The sequence below is a fragment of the Ambystoma mexicanum genome, chromosome 3q, assembly GCF_040938575.1.
Source record: "Ambystoma mexicanum isolate Mex_15411 chromosome 3q, UKY_AmexF1_1, whole genome shotgun sequence".
Taxonomy (NCBI): domain Eukaryota; kingdom Metazoa; phylum Chordata; class Amphibia; order Caudata; family Ambystomatidae; genus Ambystoma; species Ambystoma mexicanum.
In genome coordinates, this window is record NC_090926.1 from 921,681,977 (window position 1) to 921,707,486 (window position 25,510).

A 25,510-nucleotide genomic window follows, 5' to 3' on the forward strand; every position below is an offset into this window, starting at 1 on the left:
GCAAGCGCTCAACGCGCTGAGCTATCATGTCAAGAGAAAATGTGGTAAGTCTGTAATTACAATATTCGCAAGGTATAGCCTTACGGAAGGGGATTGTAAAAACAACGACCCTAGATTATACTCATTTTGCAGAGTTGTATAGGCATGGGGACGTGCCACAGAGGTGGCTCGTTTTACCATCGGAATGTTTACGACAGGAAAATATTGGGGAAAAGGAGGGAAATGAGGAAAGAAATGAGAGGGTTGAAATTTAATCTATTCTAGACCCTGTTGTTGCAGCTAACACTATAAAAAACTCTATAAAAATTGGTTAACCTGGCACAAGGCTAGGATGCTGCAGCAGAATGCAGAGGATATGCTGAAAGCCATTTCTTAAAAAGATCTAGGGGAAGTTTGGCACCTAATAAAGGGAGATGATACGCCACAGATGACTTTTCAAACAAACGGTGTCTCAGAGGGGGTGGTGGGGGGGGTGAGAGAGCCCAACATGAAATGTAAAAAAAAAATATTTAAAATGCTTTATTATTATTATTTTTTTTTAAGATTGGAAGAAATGGGCAGGGGTGGCTCACATAGTCGGACTGGAGGGTAAAACTGTCTCAAGCACCAATGAAAAAGTGGCCCGCAGTAGCAAATGGATATTCATTCCTTTAGTCACAAACTGTTTCAATAGTACCCAAGGGGGTGTTTTTTGTTAAAATGTAAGCAAATTGTGATATTTAAAGAATATGAATTCAGCAACATTGGTCAGAACTACTAGCTGCATAGCGAAGTAACTCATCAAACTGGCCAACATTGGCTAAAAAAAGTGGCCCATTTTGACTGGCCTACACTAGCATTTTGCATTTTTGGTTCGGGCATTGCCCTATTGCCCTATATCCAAGTCCGAGCCTGGCAGCTCATCCATAATGGGTGAGGGGACGTCCACCCAGTGGCCCCTCACCTATTACGGAGGAGCCAGCACAGTGAAATACTGAGCACTCCCTCAGCTGCTTTTTCCAGCTGAGGGAGTGCTCCTAGGCTGGCTGAACTGTCAAAGGGAAACAATGTTTCTCTTTGACAGTTCCGTTCCCCAGCCACACATGTTCACTGAGCCATGCAACGCTGGGGGCGTTTTGCTTCGCTAGCCTTGCATAGCTCATTGGAAATGCTGGCGGGGCACTGCATGTCTGTATGTGCGAGGGGGAGCTCCTGCGCCTCCTCGCACATACGAACAGAGCAACCTGGAATTCAGCATTTCAGCAGGTCTCTGCAGAAGGTACGTTTATGTTCACTTATTTGTTATTTAATTATGTGTATGGATGCGTGTATGCTTGTGTTATGAATGAGTGTATGGTGATGGGTGCTCATATGAATGATAGAGTGATTGCTGTGTGATTGTGTGTGTGTGTTTGTGTTAGTCCGTTGAGCTGATTATGGCGAGTGACGGGATGGAGGGGGAAAGGAGGGTTGTACAACAAATAAATTCCTTTGTTGCTCAATCCCCCTACCCACCTACCAATTGCAAACTTTATGGCATTTTAGCCATATTATTTTACAATTATGCTCTAAAATGCAACATTTTAACCCATTATTTAAAAAAAATTCAGGGGTTGAAAAAAAACCACAAACCCCCATTGATTGGTTCGTGCTCCCTCACTGTGTTCGCTCACTATTGCATTTTTGTGGGAAATATTTATGCCCCTCCACTTAAAACATTCACCAGCTCCCACTGGCCCTCAGACGGTGTTGGGAACGGGGTGTGGAGAGCACAGGGACTGTGGTGGGAGCACTGGGATAGTGGTGGGAGCAGGGTGGAGAGAGGCCAAGGTCTGTGATGGGGTTGGGAGAGCCCAGGGTCTGGGTAGGAGTGGGATGAGGGAGCCCAGGGATTGTGATGGGATCAGGTGGGGGAGCCCAGGGACTATACTTGGGAGTAGGGTGCGGTGACAGTGCACAATAGTTTATATCCATTTGTACATACTGTCCCTTTGGCATTCTTGGGGGGTCCCGGTCTGCCCAAATTTTGCTCAGGGGGGGGCCAAGGCCAAAAAAGTTTGAAGACCACAGCAGTCTATTCAAATAAGAGTATGGGTGAGAGTGATGGTAGAATGCAGTGAGTGGAGGGTGGAAAGTACAACATAATGAGGAAGATATCCTGGTGCTAATTAAAAAGGCTAGTGGCTCAAGAGGCCGAGTCCAGATGGTATAACAAATGCCATTTTGAAAAAGGAACCGGAGGCATTGGCGCATTTATGAATATACTGTTTGAACATATTGAAAGATCTTGAGAGATTCCAGCATCATGGAAAAAAGCTATTATCGTTCCGATCTTTAGAAAAGCAGAAGGGACGATCTGAAAATGATCGCCCTCATGCTCTTTTGCATGTGGTTGGTAAAATCATTTGAGCACTGTTATTGGCTAGGCTAAGGAATTGGGCAGTACGAGAGGGCCTTAATGACCCTTTCCAAACAGGGTTTGTGCAAGTCCTGGGAACACGCCCTAACATTATCCTGCTGAACATTCTTAAAGGTAGAGCAGTGGGGGAAAAGTCTAAAACCTATGTGTAGGCCTTCAATAGTGCCCGTTGAGGGCCCTGCACACTGGTACCATTTTAAAGGTTAGACTAAATTCTGCAGGTCTGTTGTCTAGATAAATGAGCACATTTGAGGGGGCTAAAACAGAGCTGTCCGTTAGCACCTGCACTTTTTAACCTTTTTGTATCCGTTGGAAAAATGGGTGAAGGAAGGAAAAATCCTGTCTAAACATCAAACGGTATTTAGAGGGGGTCACTCCACAGCAGTAAATGGCCTGGTACTGAACATCTTGAGTGAAAGAACAAGAAACAAGGGAGAACATCAGTTGTATGGGGCTTGGATCGACTTCTTGAAGGCCTTTGATCAGGTGAACAGAAACCAATTATGGGCCAAGTTAAGAAGTTGGGGAATTCCAGAGAGCATCCTTGCCATGGTTGCGGAACTCCATAGAGATACCACCGTCAGAGTCCAGGCTGGACACTAAAGGTCATCTCACCAGTCCAATAGGGGTGGAAAGGGGAGTTTGCCAGGGTTGCCTGGGAGCCCCCCTTTTCTTCAACATGTATCTTTCAGATATGGGAGAGTTTTTTGGAAGAATCGGCTCTAGCAAGCCCAATCATTAATAGATGTAAGGTCCATTGGCTCGCTTATGCAGACGTCGTGGTCCTACTGGACAGAACACCAGTGGGGCTGCAGCGTCTTCTGGACAAATTAGATGTCTATGCAAGGGAGAATGATTTGGCTATTAATCCAAAAAAATCAATAATAATGATATACAAACACGCAAACAAAAAGGTAGCCTATTCTCAGTGGAAGTTAGGAGGGCAGAGTATAGAGAGTGGAAGATCTGACATACTTGGGGTATAAGATCTTTGCCTCCGCATCATTGGGTAAGGTGGAACAAGACATAGAAATTAAGATTTCACAGTTGGTTCAGCTGATGAAAATATCTTAGTTAGAATTTTCTAAGTTCTCAACTCTACCACTAATTAAATTCTACTCGGCAAAAGTCATTCGGGTGATACTCTATGGACTGGAAACTAAAACGTGCTTGTGGAGTGTGGATTGGCAAAGGTTGGAAAGGTTAGTTTCGAAGAGAGTTTTCGGCCTTCCAATGAGTCTCTCCATGAGTTGTCTGAGATTCGAATTGGACCTTCGGTCGCTAAAATCGCAGGCAGAATGGAAACTGACATCCCTTCTGCGCTCAATCCTCACTGCGAAAGAAGATACCCTGTATTTGGACATCAAGGCCCACTTACGGGCATAAATATCAAAATTGCTGATAAAGGGTTATGGAAGGACTGATTATTGCTGGAACTGATATAGAAACTTTAATCCATAATTCAATGAAGGCAAAAAAGGTTCTGGAGGAGCGTGATTGGATAAATACGATCAACAATATGCGTTCCCTACTACTTGAAAACCTCTTTCTGAAAGTGGATAAAAAACAAGGGGTTATTGCAAGATATCTGACAAAGTTCTCTGATTGGAGGATTAGGATGAATTTTCTCAGAATTAGATTGAACGTAGCGCATACAGATGAGGTCCTGTCGATAAGGGGGGAAAGGGGAGGAAGCCAATCCTCTATTCAATGTGTGCAAAAACCTACAGAAACAATCCCTACAACACTTATTGCTGGAGTTTGAGGGAACTTGGCCTGCAAGACATCTACTCTTTGCCAGTCCTAGAAAGGTATAACATTGTGACCTTTAAAAAGATGCCATGAGAGGGCATCAGAGATTCTTTGCTTCGACTCAATTGAGATCATGTTTAGCCGTGAAATGTTTCTTTGTTTGGGTATTGTCTCTGATTCTAAGTGATTTTACATCATCCTCGTTTAATAGATAGTTGTTCTTCTTTTTTCTTTTGCTCGTGTTTTTTCTTCCCGTTTATCTTTGTTCCTTTTCTATTTTAATTGTACGGCGGGTGCCTTTAGTTTAAAAGGTTAAAGTGACATATCTTTTTAAAACATTTCTTTTCTTGATGATTGTTTGGTTTTATTGAATGAATTGTAATAGGTATTTTGTAAAAGGTTATTTCTATAACCAAATACAAATTTTTAAAAAAGAATAACCTTTTTGTATCAGACCTGGGGGTTAAGTTAAACCTGGCCAAAAGTTTCCACCGATGGATTGGAGGAAGTCCAATCAGCTGGTTGCTCTTCGCTGATGATTTGGTTTTTATGGACCAAACCACGATTGGCCTCCAATGCCTCCAATCGCAGTTAGTAAAGTTGGATGAAGTGTGTCAAAGAGAATAACCTTGAAATAAATATACCGAAAACTAAGATCCTCATATTACAACAAGCAATGAGAAGGATTTAAACCCTGTTTGTCTGGTGCCTGAGAAAAGTAAGAATTGAACAATTGGAGATGTTCAGATACTTACGGGTCTGTATTAATAGAAGTAAATTCGAAACAAATAGTAAAGTTAACCTGAAAAAAAGGTAAAAATGCTGGGGAATCAGGCATGTATTCTTGATTGGAAATCCTACAGGTTTTCTTTACTGCCTGTGCTAGATTTTTATAAGTTAAAGGTTACTGCAGTGCTTACATATGGCTCGGAGTCCCTTCTCTTTGTAACTCAGAAACTGTGGTCGGTTCTTGAGGGTATATTTCAGAGAAGGGTTTTATGAATGCCTAGGTCAATCCCAGTACAAGTTTTAAGACAGGAACTAGGTTTGATTTCATTAAAATCAATGGTGGAATGGAAATCGCTAGCCTTGTACCTTTGACAAGCTGGAGGATCGCTGTTCTTCCAGAGGATGGAGTCACCCTCGGAATGTGGGTGTCTAGTTCCCAGAAAGAAAAGGTGCATTTCTTTTTTTTTGTCAGTTTAACCACTGATTTACCGTTGTGATGGAAAAAAAGTCTACCTTATTGATGGTCTCCTTTGTTTGCCTGATCGCCTTGGTTGTGTGCATCCTTGACCTTGCTCCGATGAGCTAATTGTTGAGGTATGTTAATGCTGCCACCGGGGCAAGACCTTTGGTGAAGACCCTCAGTGCTGATCCTAGGCTGAAGGGAGCACCCGGAACTGAAAGTGCTTGTTTCCCACTGTAAACCGCACCAGATAAATGGGTACTTGAATTGAAAAAAATCATCTTCTAGGTGGATAGTAGTCAGAAAAATAGCCCTTCTGGAGCCATAGCCGGTCTTTTGAAGCGTGGCTTGTTTGAAGTCCTTGTAAAGCGAGTACTGCCCATTCCTTTTCTTTACTACTTAAGAGCGTGAGTAGAAAACCTTTCCCCGTAGATTGGGAGGAACGTTGTGTACAGCGGCATCCTGTAGCAATCTGTCCATCACTAGCTCAGCTAGGACATTGATGCTCAAGGTGAGCACGAGGAGGTAAGGCTGATGGCTGCATACAGGCTCGACGGTACGTCCTTTGTTTTTTATTTGGGCACCCACTTGTCTGGCGAGATCTTTTGCCACTGATGTAATGGTGGCTGATCTTCCACCGGGGTGCGATGTGGGAGGAGATGGCGACCGGGCCCTCGTTTGGGCCATCCTGCGCTTGCCCTTGTGCGATGTGAATTCAAGGTGGACTGCTGGTACCTTGTGGACGACTGATTCGCCTAGGTGGACCTCTGCCCGGAATAGGGTATGTTGTAGGATTGAACTTTCCATGATATGCCACAATAGGGCGAAAGGTATGCCTTTCCTTGACTTTATCTCCTAGCGAACTGATGGCCCTAGCTGTGTCAGTCTTCGTCTTGATCCCCTTTAGGTGATCAACCCCTTTCCTGCCAAAGAGCTGTTGGCCGTTGAAGGGAATGTGGAAGATTTGCACCTGTACTTCATGCCTGAAGTTGAAGTCTTCATGCATGTTTGGCATCAGAGGACCACTACGTGAGCTAACTCTGTGAACCCAGTCGCAGCAGCATCCACTGCTGAGTGAATCATGTGATTGGGAGATGTTTCTTTGTTTTGAATGATGGCATAAACCTCATTTTGAAATTCATCTGGCAGTTGCACCATGAACTTGGACATCTTATCCCACCTTTGTCTGTCATATCTTGCTGTTAGAAGAGAAGTGACACCCAAACAGGGACTTGAGCCCTGAACCCTCAGATTAAAAGTCTGGTGCTCTACTGACTGAGCAATCCGGGCTCTGGGAAAGCAAGGGCACAGGCAGTTGTAATAGACAACAATGCTGAAGCTGAAACTTTGCTGTGTACAGCCACAAGTTTCCTGCTTTCTCGGCAGGCGGAGCTGTTAGTGGTGAATCCGGATTTCTGAGTTTCTTTCTGGCGGCCACAGTAGTGACTGAATCAGGTTTCGAGTGTGCCTGCAACATAGATGTGTCATCTGGGGCCTTGTATTGTATTTGTGGCCTGGCTGCTGTGGGGGTATGGTTATAGCCGTAAACCGTCGCCGTTCTTTTGCCTCTATGCTGATGCAGCCCTGACTTATTCTCTGCACACGATACTTGGAGATGAAACATTGCAGCAGTCTTGCAATTTGAATGGAATGAAGCTATGTCGTCCGGCGGTGAAGAGCTGCCAGGGGAGTCACACCTATTTTGGTTCTCAATGACATACTCCTCCCTTTGGTAGGTGTTCTGTTGGGGTGAGTTTAGAGGAATCTCCATCTCTTCAGGCTTGTCTGTTTGTGTTTCGGGGTCCGAAAAAGGATCATGAAATCGGGCCCTGCCAGTCAGTCAGACACCGTAAAGAAGGTGCCCTTAACATCTTAAGTGCCAAGGGCGAGATACCTCGTCCTTGGCACTTCAGGGGTTAATGAAATAGAAAACATTAGAAGGCATTGAATGGTGAAATACCAAAATTAACAAAAAAGGCCTTGGCACTGGGGGGGAAAATCCATGGAAGTTAAAAGGTTAAGGACCGTGTTGGGAAGACACTTCCTTGTGTTCATGGTGGCCCAGGTAGAGCCCGTTGAATGACTGTTGATGATGTGTTTCTTAACACCAGTGGTGGCAGCCAAGCGCGCCCTTTGCCTTTGGAGTTCATTCATGATGCTTTTAGAGGGTTGTGCTCCTAGGGCATTGACTGTGGCCTGTCCTTTCTTTCGTTCAGAACTTTTGTCTTGCAGAATTATGTTAGGAAGTTAACCCATTTCCATGATGGGGGATAGGTTAGCATTTGAAAATGAGACCTGTGGCACTGACAGCGTGTGTTTATGACTCTGTGGAGTCGTGGACGGACGGCCCTTAGATGGTGTTTCCCCCGCGAACTATGCCTTTCCCGTCGATTGTTTACCAACCGTTGACGATGTAGTCATGGACGAGGGCTCCCGTTGATGAGGACTTCGGGTTAGCCATGGATAGGGATCATCCTGTCGAAGAGTACCTCGTGGACGATAGTCCGTGGATGGTACCTTGGTAATAGTCGTGGACGAGGATGTCTTACCTGTGAATTTTGATGTTATTTCAGCAAAACCTGGAGTTCTTTTGTGGATGTTACAGAGGCGTCATTAACTCCTTTGGTGGCTGCTTCTTCTTAAACAGGCAGTGCTGTCCTCGTTTCCACTGAAGAAGCTCATCTCTTGGAAGCTTGCTTCTCAGGGTTTCACTGACGAAGCTCTTCTCTTGGAAGCATGCTTCTCAGGGGTCCTGTGGGAGTGACAGGAGCTCTGCATCCGATGAATGGCACTCACTCTCCAGCGAAGGAGTCCCTTGTGCCTGTCCTGTAGGGTCTTCTGAGGAATGTCTGACAAAGGTGACATTCTTGAATGTCATAAGGGTAAAGACAGATATGCATTCCTGAAGGGGATCTCTCATGAAGACAAACTTTATGGAGAAACTGAGGCAGAGTTTTTCATTAGGAAGGGCCTTTATAGCCTGAAACCCCTGTTGCCATGAGAGGCCAGTTGTAGGATCTTCCCTCGACGGTTTAAAGATGAAGACAAATGTTTCCAGTACTGCAAAACACAGTATGTGTAGAGCAGAAGAAACCCTCTCTGTTAGTGAAATATTTACTTGAAAAAAGACTAGAAACTACTTTATAATAAGACAAAGCTCAGGAGAGCTGTGGAAGATTCCCTAGTCGCTAGACTGCAGCGAAACATCTGAAGATGGGTGCCTGGGGTGGAGCTTAAGCACTGGCACCTCATTGGTTGGGGTCATAAAAGATCAAAGTGAGATGGAGGGACTACATAAATGAATGTCTTATTAAATATAATGGCCAATCCTTATTGCCCTTTCCTATGGGAAAACATTTATATATTTTTTTTTTACATTTTTTTTTTTTTTTAAATTACTGAGGATTCCCAGTCTGACAACAGGGAATATTCAAGCATGTGAATCTATGAAAGATCCAATGCTGGACATGTACCATGTACTCTCCCTGGATTCTCGCAGAATACATCGGGGAAGGCCATAATAAAGTTGTTCAAATCTTCTTTTTTGTGTTTAGATAGTTCTTGTGGAATAAGTTGTCTATCTCCTCAGGTACCAAATAAGACAGTATAGAGGAGGTAGTGGCGGAGGGATTTTCTTTCCACTCTTTTAGGAGATTTACGTGCTTGAGGTGGGTCTTTTGTTTTCTATCAGGTTGGGCTATTTTATAGGTACAGGCTCCTGTTTGCTCTAGCACCTCATAGGGCCCATGCCACTTTGAGACAAGTTTATTTTCAGAGGTATGTAGGAAGACTAATACTTTCTGTACCACCAAAACTATCTTAAATGTACCTTCTTGTCATAGGTCGATTTTTGCTGGGCTTGGGCTTTCTCCATGGGAGTGTGGACTAGACTCTGGACAAGTTTCATATGCTCTCGCAATCAGGTAGCCATCTGTGAGAGGGGAATTAGTGCCCCTTCTCTTTCTTCCCAGGTCTCCTGGAGCATGTCTAGAACGTCTCTTGGTTCTCTACCATAGAGTAACTCAAAAGGGGAGAAACCGGTGGATGCCTGAGGGGTCTTTATTACTGCAAATAGGGTCCACGGGATCATACCATCCCAGTCCTTCCCATCCTCATTTACCAGTCTCCTTAGAATCAATTTTAGGGTTTTGTTAAATCTCTCTACCAATCCGTCTATTTGGAGGTGGTAAACTGAGGTTCTTAAGGTGGTAATGTGTAGTAATTACTTAACTTCAGCCATAAGCAGATGTTTTAAAATGTGCTGGGTTGTGTTGTTCTACATGGGATAGGCTTCAGGGTACCAGGTAGCGTAATCAATGGTTACGAGAACATATTCATTACCCAGTCTAAAACTTTCCAACGGTCTGATGATATCCATCCCGATTAGAGAGAAAGGGACTTCTATGATCGTTAATGGGCTTGGAGGGGCAGGCAAGGGAATGTGTGAGCTGGCTTTTTGGCATTTCTAACATGAATGAAGTTCTTTAGGTCAGCATTGATACCTGGCCAATAGAATTTCCCACTGATGTGTGCTTGGGTTTTATGTTGTCCCAATTGTCCCCCTTTCAAATGAGAGTGTGCAATCTCTAGGATGATCTTACAATGGGTTTTGGGTATTACTGAGTTTTAGTTAGGCTTTCCCTGGAGGTCTCCCTTTTATATAGTAATCCCTGTTTCAGGAAGAAAAAGGGGCTTTGCTTTTCTTGTCCTTCTCCGTCAGCAATCACTTGTAAAAAAGCTTCTGCGAGTATTGGATCATTTCGCTGGGCGAAGATTAAATCGGGAATGATTGTGGATTCCTCTTTGGTTTTTTCTCCAATGATAGGTGTCTCATCGGCTTCTCCAAAGCCTAAGTTACCCCCCTCAGTTACCTCTGGTTCATATTCTTTCTCAAAATGGGGAAATGGAGCCTTCTCAAGAATTCCCTGTGCAATTTTGGCCCCAGGGCGCATTTCAAACGTGGTCTCATCATGGTTCTGTAGGAGAACCTTTATGTCTCCCCGAAAGTCAGGATCTATAACGCCTGCTAGGATGTCTAGACCAAACGTCCAGGCCAAGCCAGATTTTGGGGCCAATATTATATAACAACTCGTAGGGGGTATTAGAACTAAATCCGTAGGAATCATCCCTTGTTTCCCGGGAGGGATAGAGGATTCCCTGCTGCTACAAATGTGAGAGCCTATAGATTCTTTAGTGGCAGTACAGGGATTTGAAGCTCTGTGGCTAAGTTTTGGGCATTTTAGGGTCCCCCCAATTTGTCTCAATTGGGTTGTATCCCACTGATGACACCATATATACGGGAGGCACGGTACCACAACTATGACACTGACACAAAAGGTAACATTTGAAAAACCTTTATTAAAGTTTCTGGGTTTGGAAAAACTCCTATTCTGTCCTATAGCTAAGATGGGAGTAGTCTCGACCATCAAATAATAAATAAAACAGTTGCAGAGGAGGGGCCAAGTACCCCCACCTCAACCATACTGCCTATATGTTGGGAACCGGAGTATGAGACACGTGCAGTACCAGTGAAAATACTGATACCAAGGAGAATCTTGGAAGCAAGGTTGAGAAAGCCATACCTACATACGAGACAGTATGATGGCTGTTTGAATGAAATCCCAGAAGAAACAGGACAAATGAACGAAAGAGCAGATTGGTGACGTCACACGAAACTAGACTGACGCACATAGAAGAGATGCAGAAACAAGAGGATGTAAATATTCTATAAGGCATCAAGATAAGTGACATCTTGGGCTCAAAATAAATAGGCTTATGCTACAGAAACAGTGAAGATATTAAGTCATTTTACACGTTGTACAGTTGCAAAGAAACACAAGCAGATGAAGTATTCTTGAGCCTAGCTATGTAGTGAATAGTTTGCGGCATGTGTCACATATATAGGAACAGATAAAGAATGGATGATTCCACTAGGTGTTATAGCAGAGCTGGACCAGAGAAGGAAGGCCTTCTTTCCAGTGTGTCGCAGTTAAGAAAAGCAATTGAAATACAGAAGTGATTCTCTGAAGGGCAAGGCTGGACGAGCCCCAAGAAGCCAAGGTCGTATTGAACTGAGATGAGCAGAAAGTAGTTACAATTGTGTGAAAGAACGGACCTCCTGTTCAGAAGACATGAACGTAAACAAGGAAGACTTCATTGGTTCATTAAAAAATAGTATTTTAAATACACCATAGCTTAAATTCATGGTCTTTAGTCATGCGGAGGGATGAAGTTGGACGAATATGATGAACCACACCTATGCAGAGAGGCAGATCATGCCTCTTCTCCTCTGTATTCTCCAGGGCGAGGGACATTTCCAAGGCCGAGTTCAAAGGCTTAATTGACATGCAGACCAGTGAGGTGATGATAAGTGATATGCTAATTGGTGAGAAGCTATGGTTATGACCAGCACACCAGCACTTGGAAATCCCAGCCTGCGTGCTGCTAACGTAGGTGGAAAAGTACTGACGGATGTAAGAGTGCCAGCCAATTGTAGGGGGCCGCATAATTAAGGGCCCTATAGCTTGTGTAACCAATGGGACATTGTGTATTTAGTGACAATCATAGTGACCTGTTTGAGGGGGGGCTAGTTGCCCCACTTGATGTTAAGGAGCCTATCACTTTCTTAGACTAGTATAAAACGTATACTTAGATGTTCCCTCTAAGCCTATCTCATTTGCCACTAAGTTTTTGTAGTTTTGCCAAGTAGGATGACGTTGCAATGCGTAGGTTAACGTCAGTAATGACGAGTTTTTGTTATGAACTTCGTTGAGATCATGCTGTGAGATGTCTGTTGTACGCCTTGTTTTAGATAACTAACATTAAAACAGTCAACTTTGCCAACTTCCTGAGTTGTTTTGAATATTGATGTTTGAGTATCTTCTGCATCCCCATTTCTCTCATAGTATTGGTACCTCGTCTTAAAGGGCTTGGGCGGCTGTCCCGGTTCAGGTAGTAGCAGAGAGATGATGGTTAAAGAACCATCAACATAGTAAGCTTTGGGGTCGCGGCAATATTGAATATCCTCTGCCATTCGGCTGAAAGGACGTGAAGCTCCCTGTAGATAGCAGAAATCGTTTTTAAAAATAAGCCTTGCAAGCGTAGGTGAGACTGGTCCCTTGTTTTCAGGCAGAAACCCCTTCCGATTTCTACAGGAAGCTGAGCTGACGGAAGTTGAAGAGGCTGGTTGAAGAGGCGTCGACCCCGAGAGTCGGAAGTCGAAAAAACAAATGGTGAATAAAAACTGAGTGAGGTGGCAAAGTTGTGAATGGGCAGTGAGTGGAGAAAGTGATAAGGGGAAATAAGTAACGGAGGAAGGTTGGGGTAAACGACTCGAGACGCTGAGCGCCGAGTTATTAAGTAATTGACTTGGGAAAGGGGCTAGGCAATTGAGAAACTGAGATGAGGAACGTCACAGTAGCGTAAGCCCAGTGTCCTTCATCATACCACGTAACCGAAGGAATCGTATCTAGAGTCCCATTAGCGGATGATGTAGGCTACGGACTCGATTAAAGATGGTCCAAAGAGAACGATTCACATCCCAATCTGGGTATTTTTAGGGGCAAGGATAAGTCTCAAGGATCGTAGACTGAGATATATGTGACCGGTCGAGTATGTCAGTACGTCTGTGTTGTATGTGTTATATAGATCTATATGTGGTGAAGAAATAATAAACAAATTAAGAGACGTGAATAAGAAAATACGAGCTTTAAGAGTTAATTATTTACTTGTTGAAATTGAATTGATGGTGTTTAGTGAATAAGTAGACTAGAGTAAAAAGAGAACATAAAGGGTTTGGAGCTGCGCCGATTGTTGCACGCTCATATTGTATTATTTTTCTGAAACATGTTTTTGAAAAGTGCAAAGTGTAAAGGTGAGTATTGACAGTCAAATGGGACAAGTCAAAATGGACGATGTTACACCACTTACAAATTTATGCAAACAGCTACCAAAACACGCACCCAAGCTTAAGCAGTACAGTGCGGAATGGGTTAAAGGCACAGCAGACAAGATGTTCATGCCATGGCCACAAGGGGGATCATTATCAAAGGCAGTTTTGCAACACATGACGACATATTTGCATGCAGCATACAAGGGAAAAAAGTTTGATAAAAGGTTAGCAAGCTTAGAGCTCTGGAAAATGTACCAGGAGGAAAGAGAAGAGCCGCCTCCTGAGGACTAGATTTTTAACATATGCAAAGAGGGGGGTGAGGAGCCTTCTGATCCCTCTGCTGCGCCTGAAGTAAACAGCAATATTATGAAAGATGACAGAGTGTACCCATTAAGAGAACTTAAGGTAGTGGCTGGGTACAGCAATCCAACATATGAGTCGCCTGCGCATAGCAGCAACAAGGGTGCAGAAAAGATTCTTGAAAAAGAGGTGATCTCTAAAGTCCCAAGGGACAAAGAGAGACGTGACAAGGAAAGAAGTGATCAACCAAGTACATCCTTAGATATAGGATGGGAAATAAAGAGACGGAAAGGAGAGAGAGGTAATGCTGACGAAGTAGCACTCATACGGAACGAATGGATGGGTGGCCAGATTTTGCTCAAACTTGATGGAAAGAGCATTGAGGAAGTAAGGCAAAAGGAAGATCGAGACGAACAAGATAAAAAAGACAGAGAATGAGAAGAAAGATTGAAAGAAGATGGGGCAGGAAGGATAGACAGACGGGAACAGTTGTATCAAGATGAACTGAAAAAGCAGGAAAGGGCAGAGGAGCAAAGAAAATATGACAATAGAGGAGAATCGAAGAACGAGAAAAGCTAGAAAGAGAGAGGAAGAGGAAGAACAGGATAAAAGAATGCAAAGACGTAGAGAAGAAGAAATTCGAAGGGCAAATTAGAGAAGGGACATAAAAAGAAAGGAAAAAGAAAGGGTGAGAGAATAAGCAAGAAAGCGAACAGAGATTGATGACGAAATAGAACATAAATGGAGGCAGAGAGCACGCAACTTTGATTGTGTAGAAAAGGAATTAATGGAGCCTAATCCAGTAGGGCATGGGAGGACACAGAATTCTTCCTGGTACATGAACCAATGCCAGGTCCGTCTAGAGGTAATCTAGAGAATAGGTTTTACTCTAGGTGCATTGGAGATGCGATCGATAAAGTCTATCATGATATGATGACTAAGAAGGAACTGAAAGGAAAGGGTAAAAACGACTGACTTGAGAGTATGCAGCTGTATGAAAGAGAGGGAGGCTTGTGTAGCTTTGAGCCTAAAGAGCTGCCTTTAGACAGACTAACTCTGAACAGAGACTAAGAGGGTAGCCAGACAAGTTGGGGACAGGATATGTCAGATGAAGACAGAGAAACCTCCCGTGGTGAGGAGGGAGGTAATGCATGTGGTCCTGAAGGATGTTTTCCAATGGTCAGAGAAGTGAGATGGTCGGATCTAGACCTACCTAAATCTCGGGCGTCAGAATCTCTGGCGCAGCTAGAACGACCTAGAGGACGATCCCATAGTGAGAGGGGGGACTCGCCACCTTATGTGAGCAGGTTAAGATCGCTGCCAGGACGAAGACGGTGCAGAACCATTGTCCCTGCTATGGACAGATAGACGATGGGGGATGAATGCGAGTTTGGGATTTCACAGTTTTGTTTGTTAGAGAAAGGAGGAGCCAGACCACAACATATACCCTGGCCACAGATGGATAAGGATAATTTAAGGTGTAAACTTCTGGGTTTAACTTCTTGTGCTGGAAAATGGATACAGGAGTTAGAAAAAATGACAGTAGAAAACAAGTTAGCTATAAAAGACATTAAAGGTCTTCTGGCCGCTATTCTTGGGGAGAGAGCAAATGACGTTTGGTCGAGAGCAGGATACTCAAGTGTCACTGCACAGAGCACGGCTCACGATGGAGCACCATTGAACAACTGTAGGGCGGCAGTCTGGAAATCACTCTGTATCCAGACACGTCCGATATGGGAGCTATAATGATGAAAAAGATGCAGGAAGGGGATGATCCTCTTGTTTACATTCAGAATTTTCAGGAGGAATGGAGCTTGGAGACTCGCAAGCCTTGGGGAAAATCTATTCCTGTGTTCTACCATATGTTATGTCAAGGGTTGCTAGAACCAGTACAGAAGCAGCTCAAAAAATTGGTGGGCATGGAGGCAAAGCCATGTTCAGAAATTTAGCTGACCATTGCACATTACTGCAAACTATTGCAAAAGAAGAATCGAAAGAAAGATGATGCTAGGAAAGGCAAAGAAGCAAAATAAGTGCAGAATAAATTGTCAAAATATGTCATTGAGAGGGCAATGTTGACTAGCGGAGAAATGTCAGGTTCGCAAGCAAGCAGCGGGCATGCCACAGGTGAATAACCAAAGGCAGTACGATCAAGGCAATAATGGATTTGTACCACGAGGTAGGGGAGGTTTTCCGAGGTAGAGGATTCCAGAATAATCAGGGAAATTTCCAAAATAACCAAGGTAGGTTTCAGAACACACAGAATGATAGTCAAGGCATGCAGGAAGGGCAAATAAGGAGACCTGCTGTATGTTGGACATGTGGTATGTCAGGGCATCTTGCACACATGTGTAGAAGCCAAGGATTCGTGCAGAATGGGCAATTTTCAAGAGGGGGACCACTTAACCGCCTGCATAAACTCAACAGAATGGAGAGGGGTTTGCTCAAAATTAGACACTGCAGCAATCACAAGCGCAGAGAGTACAGCAAGATTTGCAAACAAAAAAGACAACAATGAATCCGCCTCAGGGGCAGTCACAACATTCACCCATGCAGATACAGAAGGGCACAAGTACGGGACTGTTAATGATTCGTAGGATAGGGGGTGTCACTGTCGATGGAGGGAATCCTTTCACAGGCACAGGGATGAGAATGTATCCGCAATAGGACAGCTCACTGGAAGACTTGATGTGTTTGATACTATCGTTGATGCGCAATCTTCAAGAGGAACCAAGGGTTGACATCAATACAGAAGGCAAATCTTTTTCTTTTCTAGTAGACACGGGTGCAACACGCTCATGTATACGAGAGGGGACATTTACATTATCTGGGAATGCCATGAATGCTCAAGGTTTCACAGGAACTACAAGTAGAGTTCCTTTCACCAAAAAATTGCCAGTCTCTATAGGAGAATGTGACATACCTGTGCCACTACTGTATTGAAGGCAGACACATGCCAATATACTAGGTCAAGATTTAATGACAAAATTGAACATGGTGATTTCATTTACCACTGAAGGCATAGTGTGCTCGACTCCAGGAATGCATTATTTAAACGTGAGTGCATTTATCATGGCATTTACAGGACAAATGGCCATACGAGGAGTACCGTTTGAACCAGAGGGCCTCCATTATGGGGTATGCATTTTTTTTAACATGGCTACCTGGGTTAGTGAGTAAGACTGTGAGAATAACCAATTAGTTTTTATTTATGCCATGGATACCTATGGATGAAGATGGGGAACAGATCTTTCCTCTAGATTTATAAGCAGCTATAGTGAGAGGAGAACTAGCTTTGCTTGACGGAACGGATAATGATGGTAGGCGATGGAGCACATTGATTGCCATTGGAGACGGTTACAGGTTGACTGACTTCGCTGATGAAGATATGTTTAAAGACCATGCGTCAGATGACGAAGTGGTAGTTGAAATAAGTATTACTTATTGGGTAAGAGAAATAAGACGAGAGGTTCCTCAGAAAATGATGTTAGCATTAAAGCATCCCGAATTTTTTTTCTTCGCGCATACTCTGCACTGGTGGGGAGAACTGTTGACATTCCTCATTTTCTACAAGATCCTAAGCATGGTCCAATCGTGAGGAGATTGCTCGTAGCCATAATAGAGCAAGTACTCCAGCTTCCCGAGCAGACTGGTGAAAACACAAATGCACCTATCTGATGATGATGCGCAAAGACTAGTTAGCATGGTATTCTATTATTTAATCGAGGAATGCCCACATCTCGTTGGAAGACAAACTGATGTTCGAACCTTATTGAGAGATCCGAGGAATGAAGTGGCACTTAATGAATTGCTACGTAACATAATCGTGAGTGTTAATTTGTATTCTGAGAGAAAATTGAGAACGTCATAAATGAGGCTCAAGTGTAGACATTGAGAACATACTTTCCTTTGTATGTTATTATCTACAGGAGAAACACCCGTTTTTCGTCTGGCGAAAGAATAATTCCTTTGTCTACATCAGGAACCCTGATAATCGTCCTGTAATCAACCAGCTGATCGAGGAACTTGTGGAACAAATTCGGCAGCTTCCAGAGTATTTCATGATGTTACCCGAATAAAAGTGGATTTTTCCTTCCTTAAAAAAGATTAAGAATGGGCAGCATCAACAGTAATAATGTCAAGGCTGGCTGCATTACCACTGTTTGTTGCCTTTATTATTTATTTATTTTTATTTAGCTGTTTCTCCTCTGCTTCGCACTTTCGACCTCTCCCCCCTTCCATGCACTTTTCCCCTCCCCCCTCTCCCATGCACTTGCGCGTTCTCAATGTCACTGGGCCTAGTAAGAATGCTGTTTTGTTCTCCCCTGTTCCCCTCCCTTGCCTTGTCACGCTCTGAAACACTTGTGTACGAGCGCGATAGAAATAAAATATCAATCAATCAATCAATCAATCAATGGCCAACAACGAGAGACCTCCATGATGTGCAAGAAGTTATTGTTTTAAGAAGTGGGCCTATCTATACATCATTTATACATGCATTTTGTTTATCGTGATACTTCTCTCCCTTACTGTGCTTACGGCTTACAATTTGAATCCAAATACAGCAAGGATTCCTGCATATCTTTCTATGCAGAAGAAGGGTACAGATGTGGCAACTACAAGGCAGCCAAGGCCCTATGTAATTGTTCCTACTCCAGAGGTACGTTTAAAGGCACCTAGTCCTATGATAGATACATTTGGGCTTCCCTTTGGGGGGAGGTCGGCTTTGCAAGTTTTTTTATGATAATCAGATATCTTCGTATCATGCAAGATGGATGAAACCTGATGTGATTGTTCCTACACAGGTAGCACACGTAAAAGCATCAAGTATACTGACAAATGTTCCTATGGCTGGTCCATTAAGAAGGAATTATGCTGACAGACTTCATGAGATGATTATAGAAGCTCATAAGAAAAGAAGGAGGCCTAAGAGAAGTGCTAAGGAGGATGATCATGAGTTAAAAGAAAAGATTAACTGGATAGTACAGCACACTTGAGGAATAACATATGGTATCAGCATATGAAAGAAGTGGGAAGGAGTACCACGAACGAGGAATGCTTTGTATGCGCACTCTTGCCTTATAGTAGGGGAAGTCTAAAATCTTCATAGCTATTGAAATAGACGTCCAGACAGCACATTGTCTATCACACATAGCATTCTGCCGTACAAGAGGTCAGTTCATGAGCCGAACAGCCTATCTCAAATGGGCAACTGAATGGACAGATCCAGATGAAGATGATTATTTGCAAGACACAAAGACGAGAGACAGGATGCATACCAAAAATCACGTGATCAGATAGGAAAAAGCCTGGAGTAAAAGGATATGGAAAAAGATGGAAAGTAAACAGAAGACTGGCAAGTTCAGTAAAATCAGCAGAAGAAAATCGTAGATGGAAGAATAGAGGCCAGATGCAGATTTGGGGATCAATGCTTTCACCAGATGGCTGGGAAGAGGGTGTGGTTATCTGTAGAGATTGGATAATAATGGGTCACTACCAGCCAACTATTGAAAATGCGGAAATGCTGTGTAAACCTGTATGGTCGAAACTTGCTAAACTACTGACATGGGTCGAGGATAAAGGAGGACCTTTGCAGATAGTGCCTTTGGGAAGTGCAAAGCTGTGCTTCAGAAACAATGGCACAAGAAAAGTCGGAGAGAACCAGAACAGTGGTCAAATCTTTGATTGCTCCAGGAATGAACATTGGGACAGCAGTGATCACTATTGGGCTTGTGGATCCAGAGCGTATATGAAGTTACCCAAAGATTGGGGAGGACGATGTTCCATAGCAAACGCCCATGTTCCAGCATTAGTGATTCCTAGAAGTGACTTAAACATTGACAGTTTTCCAAAAGCAGATGCTCACCTAAGGAAGAAGAGACCTGTGGAGCTGATGAATGGAATGAAAAGAGAGAATTATTTGTCAGCCAAGTCAATGGAAGCTTTTAATGCCATTCCATATGAAAACAGACTATTCAGCCAGACTTTGTCGATATTCACGATGATTTTCATGCCAAGGAACCAGACAGCAGCGAACACTAAGTGGTTACAGATAACCAGATGGGAGTTGTTGCAGACGATCAACACTACCATAAAGGGATTGGATGCTATCAGAGAAGAGCTGAGAGCCATAAGACTGATGACTCTTCATAATAGATATGTCCTGGATATGATCACATCTATGGATGGAGGTTTTTGTGCAAAAATTGGAGAACCATGTTGCACATTTATACCTTCTCATGATGACGAGAATGGTACCTTAACAGAGGCCATAGAAATGCTGATGAAGCTACACGCCCAGATGATAGACGAAGTGGAAGACATTGCCGATGATAGTTGGTTTGGACTGCTCTTTTCGTGGGTTCCACAATGGATGGCAGATATATTCAAGTTCCTTGGAGCCCTAATAGTAATTGGTATTGCTTGGATTCTGTGTGATTAGGATAATAATCTCACAATGCAAGAAGACTACAAAGAAAGCCATAGGGATGAAAATCATGATTGATATTGAATCAGGATGGAAAACCAAAGAGCCAACAGATGAAAAAATCTGAGATTTCGTGAAAGCCAGCATTCATGCACCTGAGGGAATGAAATTCCTGTATCCGAAGAACCATGAGAAGTATGTGGGAAAGTGGATCTCTTGCAGTACAAGTGGACAGTGCATGCTCATGACTTGAAACAAGGATGAGCATGTGGAATCAGCTGGATGCCTGAAAGGAATAATAAAGATATGGATCCTGAAAAAGCATTTCTTCAGACAAGGATATTCAGATGTGAAGGATGATGGGAGAGTGGTGGATGAATCACCCAGAAGGGGGAGAGTAGAGGAGGAGCCAAGTACCCCCACCTCAACCATCTCCCCCATATTGCCTATATGTTGGGAACAGGAGTATGAGATACGTGCGCTACCAGTGAAAATACTGATACCAAGGAGAATCCTGGAAGCAAGGTTCCCATTGAGAAAGCCATACCTACATACGAGACAGTATAATGGCCGTTTGAATGGAATCCCAGAAGAAACAAGACAAATGAACCAAAGAGCAGATTGGTGACGTCACACGAAACCAGACTGATGCACACAGAAGAGATGCAGAAACAAGAGAATGTAAATATTCTATAAGGAATCAAGAAAGTATCAAAAATAAGTGATATCTCGGGCTCGAGATGAAGAGGCTTATGCTACAGAAATGATGAAGATATTAAGTCATTTTACACATGTACAGATGCAAAGAAACGCAAGCAGACAAAGTATTCTTGAGGCTAGCTATGTAGTGAATAGTTTGCGGCATGTGCCAACATATACACATATATAGGAACATGTAAAGAAGGGATGATTCCACTACGTCTTATAGCAGAGCTGGACCAGAGAAGGAAGGCCTTCTTTCCAGTGTGTCGCAGTTAAGAAAAGCAATTGAAATACAGAAGTGATTCTCTGAAGGGTGAGGCTGGACGAGCCCCAAGAAGCCAAGGTCGTATTGAACTGAGATGAGCAGAAAGTAGTTACAATTGTGTGAAAGAACGGACCTCCTGTTCAGAAGACATGAACGTAAACAAGGAAGACGTCATGGGTTCATTAAAAAATAGTATTTTAAATACACCATAGCTTAAATTCATGGTCTTTAGTCATGCGGAGGGATGAAGTTGGACGAATATGATGAACCACACCTATGCAGAGAGGCAGATCGTGCCTCTACTCCTCTGTATTCTCCAGGGCGAGGGACATTTCCAAGGCCGAGTTCAAAGGCTTAATTGACATGCAGACCACTGAGGTGATGATATATGATATGCTAATTGGTGAAAACCTATGGTTATGACCAGCTCACCAGCACCTGGAAGTCCAGCATGTGTGCTGCTAACGTAGATGGAAGAGTACTGACAGATGTGAGAAGAGTGCCAACCAATTTTAGGGGGCCGCATGCTTGTGTAAACAATGGGACAGCATGTATTTAGTGACGTTCATAGTGAACTGTTTGAGGGGAGGGCTTAGTTGCCCCACCTGTTGTTAAGGAGCCTATCACTTTCTTAGACTAGCATGGAACGTATACCTAGATGTTCCCTCTAAGCCTATCACATTTGTCACTAAGTTTTTGTAGTTTTGCCACGTAGGATGACCTTAGCAATACGTAGATTAGCATAAGTAATGCCGAGTTTTTATGAACTTCGTTGAGATCATGCTGTGAGATGTCTGTTGATGTCCGTTGTACTCCCTGTTCTAGATATTTTACATTAAAACAGTCAACTTTGCCAACTTCCTGAGTTCTTTTGATTATTGATGTTTGAGTATCTTCAGCATTCCCATTGATCTCATAGTATTGCTACCTCATCTTAAAGGGCTGGGTTGGCTGTCCCGGTTCACAATCCTAGTGAAGTCTGTCAAATCAAAATGGCCTATGCTAACAAAACCTAATGCCTGCCCTATCTCTTGTACAAAAAGTGTATAAAGGAGATATGCATGTAAAAGAAAATCAGTGTTCAAATGTAAAGAATACATGTGGCTGAACCAGCTCTCCTCCACACGTCAAACAGCACGGAGTAAGGCGGTCCCTGTAGGCAGGATGACACACTCTGGCTCGGGTTTTCAACACAAAACAGTTCAAAACATGCATCGAGGCGCGCCTGGCCTTCCACATTGAAGTCTCTCTTCACAGATTACCAAATAACATTTCAACAAAAAGTTCTCGCCTGTCCCCCTTTGTTGGGCTCAGACCTCTTTGAAAACAAAAGTTCACATTGGTCCCCCTCTGTTGGGCTCAGACCATTAACAACAAAAGTTCACGCTGGTCCCCCTCTGTCGGACTCAAACCTTTCACAACAAAAGTTCAACAATGCTTTCGGATGTCAAAGACTTTCAAATGTGCGTGTCTTTCTTTACTGACCTCTGCAGGACCACTTCGACTCAAAGTTCACTGTTCAGATTTTTACTCACCCCTTCTCTCTGGGTTAATTTTACTCACTTTGCTTTTACAGGTCATTCACTTGATCGCTTCCAATAATGCACCTTTCACAGAGACGTTCGAGTGGGCTACTTCCTTTTGTGGGACCACTCCATTACTCAGTATCACTGATTTCACAGTTGTCCTTACTTCAAAGTTCATTCACAGGTCTGCCTTTCTTCGCGTCTCATCCCCACGGGTGCAGCCCTTACTTGCGATATAATGTTGCCACTTCAATCTTTCTTTAACACACATTGATCTCTCAGGTCGCTTGTCAACCCACCAGCTGTGTGCGTTTCTTTGTTGGTTTTAATTCCTTGATTTTCAATTCACAAGGTTAGTACCACAGTCTTGGTCTCGCCTCCCCAATTCTATCGTTCACCCAGGAGGGTTCATGGCATCCTTGAAACACAATTCAGCCTTCTACTTTGGGATCTGGCCTTCTCCACATGTTTTTTGCTGCCTTTTGGAGGCAACAACCTCTTGTAGGGGACTCCTGGGGTTTTCCACCCGCTGTTCTCGTCCCTTGGTCGTCGCTCTGCTCCAGTAGGTCCGCCCATCGCCCTGGAAGTTATGTTCGTACTCCTGTTCCACCGTGCTCAGAGTGTGTCTCTAGTTTCCGCCTTTTATTCGTGTGAGGAGAGCAAATTGGTATCAGGTGTATGCACTTAAAGTCAAGTGCCAGACTTTGCCTGACCCGATAAGCGGGACATGTCCAGTACGATGTAAAAGAGTTAGTCTTGTTACTCTCAGTCAACCTCTTCCTCGGCCCAGTGTTTGTGTAGAAAGGTGCAGGGAGCTGGGACATCAGAGAGTCCTAAAAAATAGGATGGGTTGGATGTACAAAAAAGGGGGGAATGCCACGTCTTACCATCAGCTGCCTCACCCCCACTCCACGAAGACCCCTCACCCAGGTGATCCTCCCGCATCTGTTCCACCCCTGGGGTCTGGATCCAAAGGCGAATGCTGTGCCCTGGCCACCTGAGAGAGAGATCCCAGGGGTCTAGTGGGTGAGATACCCTTTTGTTTCTCACAGTAACCACCTATTAGAATAGATGAAGGCGTAGGGTGTACAATAAACGTCACAGCAGAGTCAGCACTGGTGGGGAAATCGGCATCCACATCACTGTAACCGGGGGAATGGTCAAAATGATGCGTTAACTACATCAGTATGACAGTGTGGGTCATTAAAAGGGGATCAGGATACATCAACATTGAATGTTCCCCTTTCTTGAGACAAGTATTGTAATTAACTAAATATTGCACTATAATCATTTTTTCAATATTGGAGTATAAACTCATCGTTGTATTCTTGTTTGCAAGCTTAGGTTTGAATAAGTGTTTCATTTTTACTGTACACATCTTCAAAAGATAACATTGGTTTTCAAGTGCATATATTTGAAATATTGTAAACTTTCCCACATACATTGTATGGATAGTTAAACATGTGTGTTTTGATAAATATAAATTAATTGACTAAAAACATTTAATCTGATTAGATGCAGTCATACCCTAATTTTTAGTGGACCCACCGAGCCTGTCTGACTCTTAACAAGTATACATTTCTTCTATTCTGTCACCTGTTGTGCGATCCAGAGAGAGCAAACACATAAACTAAATAAGCAATCTTGACTGACTCATCTATAGCAATTCCCAGTACCAGGAAGTGTTGGTAAATACACAAAGAATATGACAATTCTGAGGTCAAACTATACTTTTCTTCTGCAGCATTACATACCATTACTGCTGGGACTATGTATGAATTCATTAACAACATATAATGTACATGTCACCTAGGACATCCCAATGCTATAGTTCATAATTAAAATGAAGATGATTGAAGCTTCTGACTTTTTTGTAGACGTATGTATAACATTCACTGTGAATTCCCGTTGTGATGTCATCAGAAATGTGTCCAAAACTCAACATCGTCAATTGTGCCTGAACTAGTATTAGGATATCAACTCCATTCATGGCATAATGTTACCCTTACTGCCCTATGGTGTACAGAGTGTGTCTACCACAAAGCACACACACAACCGCCATTATGAAATTAGATATTGCTAGATCGGATTCAAAGACCTGCAAGGGGGGAGAAACTACAAAACAGGCCCTTTCCTGCTTTCCAGCCTGCCTGTGGAACAATTTGTCAATGCTGTTCAGAGCTGCCGCCTCCATCCTACGTTTCAAAAAGGAAATAAAGACTATCTTGCTACAAGCAAATTACACCACTCAACCCTATTTCTCTCCTCCTATTTCAGAACTACCCTCCTGCCATTTTTAATATACCCATTCCAGCAAGGTATCCTACCCCCATGCCCTGTGTGTAAGCCCTTGGGCGCATCCACTATGGGACAACGTCGATCAACAACGTTTTATAATGTAAAACTAGGTCCTGTGCTTCACCAATGTATCCTTTGTTTGGTCTTTCATACTGTTTTGTACAATTAAACTCCATACCATCATCATTATGCCTATCAATGTCCTGTTTTCAATGTTCTCTTTCCTCATGCACCTTGTCCATTCTATTTTCACTTGTCTTGCATTATGACCTGCTTATTTTGTTTTGCCCACCAATCTTGTTTTCAGTGACAGTGACTGCACAGTTTTGGAATAGGAAATAGGCATACTGGACCATTTTACCAGATAAATTGGTGTTCATGGTTAGTGAACCTACTACCCATAAAGGAGTATATCGAAGCTCAAGCAATCCATTTAGTAAAGATAACATTAATTTGGATTTTTCCCCATTAAAATAGGCATCTTGTCCATAATGATGCATGCATTCTTACCTTCCTCTAGAACAGAAAAAGCTTGGGACAGTGACTTCACATTATCCATGGGTATTTTATAGGATAGCAATGATGAAAACCTGTTCCAGAGATGAAGAACACACACTCATCATCAGTCTTTAATGTATATATCATTATTACTTGTGAGTCATCAATCATACATAGCATTTAAAAGATAACAATACGTTAAAGGCAACCGCAGCTAATTAGAATCATGCTCTGAAAGAGGGAGAGCAAAGAAAATACACATAT

The 25,510-nt window shown here is 43.1% G+C and overlaps 1 protein-coding gene across 1 annotated transcript in view; it reads right to left on the reverse strand.

The window, feature by feature from the left end:
• LOC138583117 (ATP-binding cassette sub-family A member 9-like) overlaps positions 1-25,510 on the reverse strand; it is a 2,332,105-nt gene that overhangs the window by 58,921 nt on the left and 2,247,674 nt on the right. The window contains exon 37 of the mRNA XM_069655077.1: positions 25,259-25,338. Within this exon, the coding sequence (XP_069511178.1) occupies positions 25,259-25,338 (80 nt within the window). The remainder of the gene's footprint in view (positions 1-25,258; positions 25,339-25,510) is intronic.